This window comes from Atractosteus spatula, chromosome 14, assembly GCF_055471065.1.
Source record: "Atractosteus spatula isolate fAtrSpa1 chromosome 14, fAtrSpa1.hap1, whole genome shotgun sequence".
NCBI classification, from domain to species: Eukaryota; Metazoa; Chordata; class Actinopteri; order Semionotiformes; family Lepisosteidae; genus Atractosteus; species Atractosteus spatula.
This window is the reverse complement of record NC_142719.1, coordinates 26,426,682-26,437,817: the sequence shown is the minus strand read 5'-3', so window position 1 is coordinate 26,437,817 and position 11,136 is coordinate 26,426,682. Positions and strand designations below refer to the sequence as shown.

The 11,136-nt window shown below is 49.4% G+C and overlaps 1 protein-coding gene across 1 annotated transcript; it reads left to right on the top strand.

The window, feature by feature from the left end:
- Positions 1-5,840: 5,840 nt before the first annotated feature.
- Positions 5,841-8,108, top strand: LOC148820983 (uncharacterized). The gene is made up of 2 exons (XM_088933419.1): positions 5,841-5,960; positions 7,080-8,108. The coding sequence occupies exons 1-2, from the start codon at positions 5,841-5,843 to the stop codon at positions 8,106-8,108; spliced, it is 1,149 nt and encodes a 382-aa protein (XP_088789545.1).
- The last annotated feature ends 3,028 nt before the right edge of the window (positions 8,109-11,136 follow it).

Sequence of the window (11,136 nt, the reverse complement as noted above, 5' to 3'; positions counted from 1 at the left end):
TGTGAACTATCAATACTGCTTTCTGTAAAGTGCTCTTTTTTATTTTAAATGTTAAATTTTAACAAAAAAAGTCATCACTGCATACTGACGCTCTTAAAGCCCAGCCAGACCAGAAACAGTCACTTTCGTTCAGGGTTTGGAGTTGTTTGGATGTTATTTTCTTTCTGTTATCATAGTCAGTACCTCATTCAATTGGCAGTAATCCCGATTATAGGATTCGCCGGCAGCCAGCGATGAGCTCACAAATATCCTTTTGGAAAGGTTATGAGACAGACGTAAACTTTAAAGATCCAATTACTGCCAACTTTTTATTTAAAATAAAATCCCCAAGCCCATTTTCTTAAAGTGTGCAAAAATAAAGCACTGTATTTACTGTAGTTATTTCTCAGAATTTAGTGCTAAGACATCGAGATTGCCAAAAAATATCTCAGGAGAAGTATTTTACTTGGGAAAATTCAACAGTTTTCCGCCTTCAGGTTGCCTAATTTTAAAACTATAGATCTCTAATTTTATTTCAATTTTGGGAAGTGTTTTGTGTTTTTTGCCCTTTCATTTTGTCTTCAAAGGAGTAAAGAAGTCCATGGGCCAAAAAAAGGCCCATGGATTGTTTTTCCAAAACTATGAACCACTGATACATTTTATTGAGTGTACTACTCTAAATTACATGGGCGGTTTAATTATAGTTCAGCTAATATGACATAATCAGCCCGGTATCCGCAGATGTTGTGGGTTTTCCTAAGGACTGCTTGAGTAAAACCGCATCTATATAATACGAATTTGAAGTCATGAAGTCACTGTCAGCCAATGGGACACAGGAAAGAAGCCCAGGAGATGAAATATTTAAGCAAAAGACGTGCTTGTTAAAATAGTTTGAATGAAAAGAGTGAACATCCATCAGCTATTTCATGTCAGCAAAGAATCTGTTCCCATATGCTGGCTGGATTCCATGATATGTGATGTGTACAACCGGGAATTAGCAAATCTGGGATACAGACATGAATGGTTTGTCTTGATTGATACCCTTGAAGTGCTTTAACTTAAATTAAATTCTTGCTGTTGGAATACAGTATGAGATTTCTAATAAGCAATGCAGAAGAATCTCTTCCACCTGTTTCTACTGGTGTTAAGTATTACTGATTCTGTGTTCGATTCAGTTTGTCTTTGTTTTTTTAATATGTGCCCCATATGTGCTTTCTCAGCACTGCTGAAGCATGGTATTGTTAAAAGACATATTGATCTGTCAACAATGTTAGTCCCTCTTGCCACAATAAAAAGTATCCCTCCTGCATTGCCTGGTTCCCCTTACTGAATGAGTGTTAGTCATGCTACAGAGAGCAAAATAAAGACTCAGTTGTCTTTGGAACCACTAAGGGCCCAGCATGCTTTCAAGCATTTGCCAAAAAAAATAAATCAATAAACTTAATTTGCTTCCTTTCCATCTCCCCGCTGCAAAATAAATGGAAAAAACAAGACGCGCTTGCTTGTCTGTATCCAGTCTCTTAATGCATGGAAAAAGGATTCATTTCGGTTTTGTTCTGTAGTATGACTAAGAGCTGATGAAAGCACCCTGAAAAGCAGTGGGGTCCATTTTTCTAATAAAGTGCACAAGCATGAGAACATCTGCCCAGAGGGAAATTCAGGGAAAGAGCTTTTTTGTCCCTTCTCATGAGCATTGAATTTACTTTTAATAATTGTGGCAGGTGTCTTGTCAGGTGTAATTTTGCATGTGGTATTAACTTACTTACTGTAGGTATGAATGGTGCTTATCTCCCCTTGTGTATTTCAATCTGGCCTAACGGCATTGCAAAGCTTTATTTCACAAATAGCTTCCCTTTTTTGATTGGAGCTTGACAACTTTTGTTTTCTTTAAACTTGTGTAGTGCATTAATTATCAAAAACCTTCTAATTTGCTTGTAACAAACCAGGTGCTACCAGCCATCTCACACCACACCAGTTAGATGCAAAGTAATCATTTGAATTCTAGAATTTTTGCTATATTTTCATATAGATTTTCCTGTAAAATTTACAGTAAATTCCAAGTGTTGGTTAGTCATCAAAACAACCTACATGTATAGTTTCAAAGTCAATTTTAACACTGAAAAAAAAACATATTTCATGGAAGGGGGTCCTTAAAGCTTTGAATGAAACCAAAAATGTATTGCCTTTGCATTGTAAGGTGTGAGTTTCTACTTAGTTTCTAAGTATCTTGGACAGCAGGTTACAACACAAACTGGTATTATTAATACTGTTAATGCATTCACTTATTTCTTTAGATACTAATTTTGGTGTAAGTTTATATAACTGAGTTTACTGTAACAATTTTGTCTAACAAGAGCAGAAGCCCCACCACTCTTTGGTTAGGAGTCCAGAGACCTAACCACTGCTCCACACTACCAATGTGGTACAGTCATACTGCTTGATCGAGAAGGCACCCAGTAACCTCCAGAGTTTTGTTTTTGTGTTTATAAAATTCATTTCAATGCAAGAGCCTAATCCAAATTCCCTCCCAGTCATACTTGTCATGTATAGTTTCCTGTTTCCTGGGATGACTTACACTGTCATTCTAGTGTCCAGATTTGTTATTTTACAGTCAGGTTGCTGCCCAATTTATAGAAATGGAAACAAATGAAGTCAATTGAAGCTGATGCAATATACACTCTTTTTTGGTGCTGTCGTTTCCTGACCTGCCATCTCATTGTTGAGAATAACCGCCTAAAGTCACCACATCATTCTTACTATATATTTTGGATGATGAAATCTTTGCACCAGCTTTTGTAAGATCTTGTTTCCTGCTGCCTCCTAGTTTTTAGGAAAAATTGCTGTGACTCTGCAGCTGTTGTAAAAGGTCAAGCAATACTTAGCAATTTGGAAACAGATCTGTGACTTTCACAAACCCAGTGACATCATGGCAGCTCTGATTAAGACTATTAAGGGGCTTGAAGATTCCTTGAAATAAAACGACAACAGTAGCCCCCTGTTTCCCCATTAAACTATATGAGCTTTATTCTGAATAACGAAGACGTAATTTTTCTAATGCAGATGTGCGTCAGGAAGTTTGTGAATGAAAAACCTAATTTACAGATCATCTGTCTGTGAGGTATTTGAACAAATGAAATGTGGTGTGGTTCACATCACAAAATGAGAGTGACAAGAAAGATTTTCTTTAAATCACTTGGGTGTGGTTTCAGTCTTACAAAACACAATATTTCAACATTGTTAGGCGTACTTATGCCACAACCTCTTGTCTTTTTTAGTTATGCCCCTTACCAACAAGCCTCAACACTTCAGACAGAAAGACAGTTACATGGATGGGTCTTATTACAGAATAACTGGATTTGACATTATTCTCAGCAAAAAATGAAAAATCATAGCAGAGCCAATGCTGATTAGTCCTTGCTAACAGCTCCTTCATAAATCACGATTTAAACAGCCTTTCTGCTTGCTGGAGACTTCTCTGTGTTTACCAGCTTCAAGGGCCTATTGATATCTTTGCTTCTGGACCTTGAACCTGTTATCTTTTCGCCTTGAAGAAACGAAAAAAAATATTGGTATATGTATAAAAGGGGGTTATCCTGTTTAAATTGGTAGTTGGAATGCTTGGAGCTTTAGATAAGGAAGAAATAAATCAGGAAAGAGCCGCCTGACCCTCATGGAAAAATAAGCACCGTGGATTGTCACAAAGCCAAGAGCTCCGGATAGCAATCTGCTGACTACAGATTACATCAATTGTCCGGTGATTGCAAACCAAAGGTTAGTTTCTCTTCCTTTACATGACAGGGTGGTTTAATATTCACTTGACAGGACACATGCCTTAGAAAAGAACCCTGGCCAATACAGAATTGCTACAGTCTTACTGTATGTCCACAACACAGCCCATTGCTTAAAATTGGCTGTGCAATAAGTACTGTATGTAGCTTTTAGTTATCACAATTATTGCATACAGTACTATTCAGTACTATTTATATTTTATCCACATGTTTAGATACATTTTATGTGCCTGTTTAATTTAGTTTAGTTTAATGTTTCTCTCTCCTAGCTCGATCGACCTTAAACAAAGCACAGACTACACAGAGGACACAGCAAGGACCTAAAATACATAATTCCATCACATGTTACCTCCAATGATGTGTAAATGGGTCAAGGTTAGGAGAAAGTGTCTTGAAGATGGGGACTCAGATGTAAGAGTACCAATTTTCATCCTACCAAAGTTGCTGTGTGTGAGATGGGACCTGGTATTTTGCCTTCTGGTACACTTCACGAAAGCCCTTGCAGTGAAGGAGATCCAGCGGCTACTCATCCACCAGACTGCTGGACAATAGAGCAAATACATCATTTCTGCATGGAATGAATTGCTGAATGGATTGTTGTAAAAACTAAAAAGCTGGGGCGCTTGGCATGCTAACTCTTTAAAACAGTCTAGACTGCACAAATCGCAGGGGCTGAGGCTGAAGGGTTTGAGTGCACAGTGACATAAATGACAGGACTGACAAATAAAAGCACCAGGCCTCATTAAGAAAAAATGAGCACATGCTAATATGACATCTGAAAAGAATATAGACACTGCAAAAATGGCAAGCACTGAAACTCATGCCAAGTCCACATACTGTATTATAGGGAGCTGTGAACATGATTATTCTATCCTGCCTGTGAAATAAGCAAGTCTGAAAAGCCATTCCCAGATATCTCAGTACAGGTGGATTTGCAAGAGCTGAACAAGAAGCCACTCACCAAAAGAAGCCATGGGTTGTGGTTGTGTGAGGAAAATTGAAAAAAAGGTAAATGACAAACCAAAAATCTGTTTAGAATTTATGTTTACCTACCTCCTCAATCAGCAAATCAGTTAAAAGAATTATTATTATTATTGTTGTTGTTGTTGTTGTTTATATAACAATATAATATTATTATATTATTCTTCCTTACATTTATATAGTTCTTTACTGTACACTCCACTCAAAGCACTTTACAGGCAATGGGGATTCCCCTCCACCCCCACCAATGTGTAGCCCCCACCTGGATGATGCAACAGCAGCCATAGTACACCAGTATGCTCACCACACATCAGCTATCAGTGGGGAGGAGAATAGAGTGATGAAGCCAATTCATAGATGGAGATTATTGGGAGGCCATGATTGATAAAGGCCACTGGGAAATTTGACTAGAACAACAGGGTAACACTCCTATTCTTTCGATCAAACGCCCTGGGATTTTTAATGACCACAGAGAGTCAGGACCTCATTCGAAGGACGGCTATACTGTAAAAAGGTGTTAGGACCCCTGCTGGCCCCAATAACACCTCTTCCAGCAACAACCTTAGTTTTTCCCCGGGAGGTCTCCCATCCAGGTACTGACCAGGCTCACACCTGCTTAATTTCAGTGGTTTGCCAGTTGTGAGTTGCAGGGTGATAGGGCTGTAGTTATGGTAACATACTTGTGATCAGCATCAGACTTCTGTCTTTCACTTGCTTGCACCTGAAGGAACAACTGTGGATTATACTGCTGTATATCTGGAGGGTTTTCAGAGTCATGGTTTTCATGACCATTTTATTTAGTGAACGTTTGAGTTCCTTTGATTTGTGATGGCACACCAGTCATGCCAGGAAAGTGGACTGCAATGCCTTAGTCAAAATATGTCTGTATGGAACTGCTCCACACAGACCCACTGTAACTGCTGCAGAAGTAAACAAAGGTCAGAAGATGTTTTAGAGAAACTACTCATTGAATCACAAAAGAATAAATGAATATCCAGGAGATCCTGGGCAACATTTCTTAGCCATTTTCTGTATGTTGTCAATCTGTTTATGCAGGGCACAGTCCTCCATTAACCAAAGCTTCAGCCGGCTATGGGTCCCTTCGCTTGCATGCTCTCTCTCTACCCTGGGTGCTGCCTAGAGCTCAAGGACCTGTCTATAGATGGGACACCACAGTGGCCACAGGCACACACAATCACCAGGGAAAACAGGGTGACAAACACAGGAACAGGGGGAACAAGAGGAACTTTGCACAATAGAGGACCTTGAATATCTTAAGGGCTCTGTATCATTTACAATACAGTATATACATTACAATATGATATTCAATACAGCAAGGAGAAACATGGGGCACACAAAATGAGCCTGGGAAGGCAGGCTGGCTCACACAGCTCTGCTTTGATTGTTTATTAGGCTGAACTGGGAAAAAAAAAAACTTTCAATTGACCACACCCTGCAAGATCACGCTTTCAAAACCGCTTCCCATGAACGTGCTTCTCTATTGTGTTCATTTATCTTCCTGAAGATCGTTGTTAGATTTCTGTATGGGGAACAAGATAAGTGAGGTACAGTAACATGTTTTAAAAAAATCAACCAAAACGAATCTATTCTCTATGTTCATGAATAATTAAATGTGTGTATTCTGCGAGGGCTCATCTTTAAAAAAAAAAGAAAAAAAAGTTTCTAAATAAACTACTTAAATTCTGCTCTGATATTTTCTTTTTTTAAGCATTTGTATTTTGTCAACTAATGGTTTGAAACCCAGACTGACACTTGAATAAAATACCAGAGGATTGATTTGATAAATTCGAATTCCCCGTCTATATTTCATGTTCACAGATGTGAGTGTTTGCTTATTACCACTCTCAATATTCTGATTCTATAAAAAAAGAATTATGAGTTGTTCTATTTATTTTATAAACCGAGTTTTGAACACAAAAACATGCCTGGAAAAGCTCTGATATTTCAATTGCAGAGCTACTTTACTTCTATAATTGGTTTCATTGTGCCATCTAGTGGATTAATTAAAACACGAAAATCGGTCAATCTAAATGATTGCACTTCGATTCAAAACGCAGCAATGTAAGCAGCAAGTAGTGTAATGTAAAAAATACAGCATATACTGTTGTAACGCTTACGGCCGACAGGTACTGTGTAAGAGCCGGCGTACCAGAGCAGGTGACGTCACCGCCCTTCCCTGTGATAGCAGGACTACAGCTACTGGGCTGTAGAGAGATCTCTCTTTAGCTCACGGGGCTAGGTCGCTGCAGAGAGACGCGGAAGTCCCGGGTTCGAGCCCCGGACAGTGTGGGGCCGACCTGATGCGGCAAGGGCGCCCGCCTGAGCCCCCGTTGCGTTACATTGGTGTCAGAAGCGGGCAGAATGAGCAACTCGTGGCAGACATTACCCGACTCTGTTAAGCGCCGGCTGACGCTGACAGACGCAGAACCCATCGGCAGCGCACATAGGGAGCCTGAGCAACTCCTGGGTGCAACAGGTGGCCACAGCCCTTACCAGGGCTACCCAGTAGTGGTCCCGCCAGTAGAATTGGGGCGGCTGCCCTGGAGAGAGGATGCCCTCCCTGCTGGAGCCGATCAGCGATTCCCACACCCATCGGCGCAGGTGCGACCAGGTCGCTACAATGGTGAAGCGCCTTGGGAAACCTTTGAGGCGCAGTTCCAGCTCGCGGCCCGGACGAATGGCTGGAGCCGGGCGGAGATGGCCGGCCACCTGGCGGCGGCGCTGGAAGGAGCGGCCTGCCAGGTGCTCCTGGACGTCCCGGAGGAGAACAGAGGCGACTACACGGCGCTGGCGGCAGCCCTCCAGCTGCACTTCGGTGTAGAGGAGGCGCCAGACTTGATGCGGGAGAGGCTGGCCCTGCGGCGGCGCCGACCAGGAGAGCGACTGGGCCCGGTTGCCGCGGATGTCATGTTCCTCGCCCGCCGAGGATACCCAACTTTCCCCCGGGAGGCGCAGCGGGAGATGGCTCTCCAGGCCTTTCTCAAGGCCCTCTCGCCCGAGGAGCTGCGGCGCCATGTGCAGCTGGCTGCGCCAACATCGCTGGAGCAGGCCTTGGCCCTTGCTACACGGGCTGAGACCGTGTTCGGGGTGACTGGAAGCGCCAGCAGACGCAGTGCGCCCTGCCGGCTGACCGAGACGGCGACGGAGGAATCCAGCGAGGGGGAAGAGGAGCCAGCCCGGGCAGCGACCCCCGCGGAACAGCCCCGCACGCTGATCTGCAACCGCTGCGGGAAGAGAGGACACCGAGCCCGGTTCTGCCGGGCACCCGAGCCTCGCACTCCCCAATCAGCGTCGGGAAACGGGAACGGGGCGGCTCAGCGCGGGGAAGGCCGCCCTTGAACACCTCAACCCCCGCTCCGGAGAGCGCTGTAAAAACCGGCGCCCCTCACGCCACCGTGGGGCGAGTCGGCTGTAGCCGGGGCCTGTACCTCCACTGCCGAATCGAGGACCAACCCTGCCTGGCCCTACTCGACACCGGTTCTTCGGTAACCCTACTCTGGCCGGGCGTCCTCCCCGACACCGAGGGCACCAACCCCCCAGGATGGGAGGCCTCCGGCCTGCGGCTGAGGACCGTGACGGGACAGCTCGCTGCAGTCCGGGGGAAACAGGTGCTTGCCTTCCGTCTGGGTGCAGCGACGGTGCGCCACCCCTGCTACCTCGCACCCATCCAGGAGGACTGCATTCTGGGGCTGGACCTACTGCAGCGAGTGGGGGCCAGTTTGGACTTGGACCGGCAGGAGTTGGTGTGGCAGGGGGAGCGACTTCACCTGGTGGAGGGCAGGCCCGGCGAAGGCCGAGGGACGCGGGCTTGCCGGAGCCGGGGGAACAAGAGGCAGCGGCAGCGGCGGCGGCGGCGGCGGCGGCAGTCGCCGGGGCAGACCAGGCCTGCGAGCCGGGGAGCGAGCGTGCCGGATCCTGCTCCCGAGTCAGCCGGGGGGCCAGACAAGGCGCTGGCGGCGGGGGCCGAGCGTTGCGTGGAAGCGAGGCGCGCCGTTGAGGATCTCTACCAGCGGAGCTGCGAGGGCCTCGATCAGGACCAGCGGCAGCGGCTCCAGGAGCTACTCGCCCAGAACGAAGACCTCTTTGCGGCGAGAGATGAGGACTGCACCCGCACTGCCCTGGTCCAACACGAGATCAACACCGGCGACGCTCGGCCCATCCGCATCCCACCGGGGCGCATGATTCACGCCAAGCGGACCGCCGCCGAGGAAAAGATCCGGGAGATGGCCGCAGCGGGGGTGATTGAGCCCTCCGCGAGCCCGTGGTCGGCGCCAGCCGTACTGGTCAAAAAAAAAGACGGCTCGTGGAGGTTCTGCATCAACTACCGCAAGCTGAACGAGGTCACCCGGAAAGATTCCTACCCCCTGCCGAGGATAGATGACGCCCTGGACTACATCACCGGGTCGACCTGGTTCAGCTCCCTGGACCTCCGCTGCGGCTACTGGCAGGTACCGCTTGCTCCCGATGCTCGCCCGAAGACGGCCTTTTCCATCGGCCAGGGCCTCTGGCAGTTTACTGTCATGCCTTTTGGCCTGTGCAATGCCCCGGCGACGTTCGAGAGGCTGATGGAGAGGGTGCTGGCATCGGTCCCGCGGAACCAGTGTGTGTTGTATCTGGACGATCTGCTGGTTCATGCCCGGAGTTTCGATCAGGCCTTGACGAACCTCCAGGCGGTGCTGGCCTGCATCCGCCGTGCTGGCCTGAGGCTCAACCCCCGCAAGTGCGAGCTCCTGCGGCGGGAGGTGACCTTCCTGGGACATGTTGTTGGACCGCGAGGGGTGGCTACGGACCCAGGTAAGGTCGCCGCAGTGAGGGGCTGGCCGACTCCACGTACCGTCGCGGAGCTGCGCAGCTTTCTGGGGTTGGCCTCGTACTACCGGAGGTTCGTCCGGGACTTTGCCAGCATCGCCGCCCCGCTGCACCGCCTCACCGACAAGGGCCGCCGTTTTGACTGGGACTCGGGCTGTGAGACTGCCTTCGGCCGGTTGCGTGAAGCTCTGGTGGGGGCCCCCGTGCTGGCCTACCCCGACCCGCGGTTGCCGTATGTTCTCGACACCGACGCGAGTGACTCGGGGGTGGGCGCGGTGTTGGCGCAGGAGGGGCCGGATGGGGAGCGCGTAGTGGCATACTATAGTCGGGCTTTGACTAGGCCTGAGCGGAACTACTGCGTGACCCGTCGCGAGCTGCTGGCGGTGATGGCGGCGGTCCACCACTTCAGGCCGTACCTGTTCGGGACCCGGTTCCGGTTGAGGACCGACCATGCGTCCCTCACCTGGCTGCTCCACTTTAAGGAGCCAGAGGGGCAGATGGCGCGATGGATAGAGATCCTGCAGGAGTACGACTTCACTGTCGTGCACCGTGCAGGGTCTCGCCATCTCAATGCTGATGCTCTCTCGCGGTGCCCCTGCGAGGCCGCGGACTGCCACCACTGCGCCCGGCGGGAGCAGCGTGAGGAGGCTGTCCGCCCCGTGGCGGGGGTGAGCACCGCGGCCACGGCCCGGGAGGGGCCGCTGGGGGTGGGCCTGCCAGACCTGGCGCAGCGTCAGGCAGCTGATCCTGATGTGGGGCCGGTGCTCCGCTGGAGGGCAGCAGGAGTGCGGCCTACGCGAGAGGAGCTCGCCCCGCACCCGAAGTCCGTCAAGGCCCTCTGCGCCCTGTGGGAGGCCTTGGAGGTAAAGGACGGGGTGCTGCGCCGGGGGTGGCGGGTACCCTCCAGTGGCGAGGTACGGTGGCAGCTGGTGGTGCCTCGGTCGCTCCGCGGGGCGGTGCTCCGAGCAGTGCACGGCCAGCCGGGCGTGGGGCACTTCGGCGGTAAAAAAAACCCTGCAGCGTCTCCGAGGCCATTTTTATTGGGGTCTTTGCCACCGGGACGTGCAGCGGTACTGCCGAACGTGTGCGGTGTGCGTGGCGCAGAAGGGTCCCCCCGAGCGCTCTCGGGCCCCCCTCCAACAACACCAGGTGGGGGCTCCTATGGAGCGGGTGGGGGTGGACGTTTTGGGCCCGTTTCCGCGCACCGAGGCCGGGAACCGCTACGTCTTGGTGGCCATGGATTATTTTACGAAGTGGCCGGAGGCCTACGCCCTCCCGGACCAGAGTGCCCCCACGGTGGCTGATGCACTGCTGGAGGGGATGTTTGCCAGGCTGGGGGTGCCGGAGGAGTTACACAGTGACCAGGGGCGTAACTTCGAGTCCCAGGTCTTCGCCAGAGTGTGCCAGCGCCTGGGGATCACTAAGACGCGGACCACACCGCTGCATCCCCAGAGCGACGGGTTGGTGGAGCGGTTTAATCGGACGCTCGCCACCCAGCTGGCCACCCTGGTGTCCCGGCACCAACGGGACTGGGACCGCCACCTCCCCCTTGCGCTCT

Coding starts and splice junctions, on each gene's coding strand:
- LOC148820983 (XM_088933419.1), top strand. CDS start 5,841: ATGGGTCCCTTCGCTTGCATGCTCTCTCTCTACCCTGGGTGCTGCCTA. Junction 5,961..7,079: donor CAATCACCAGGGAAAACAGG/GTGACAAACACA, acceptor TGATGCGGCAAG/GGCGCCCGCCTGAGCCCCCG.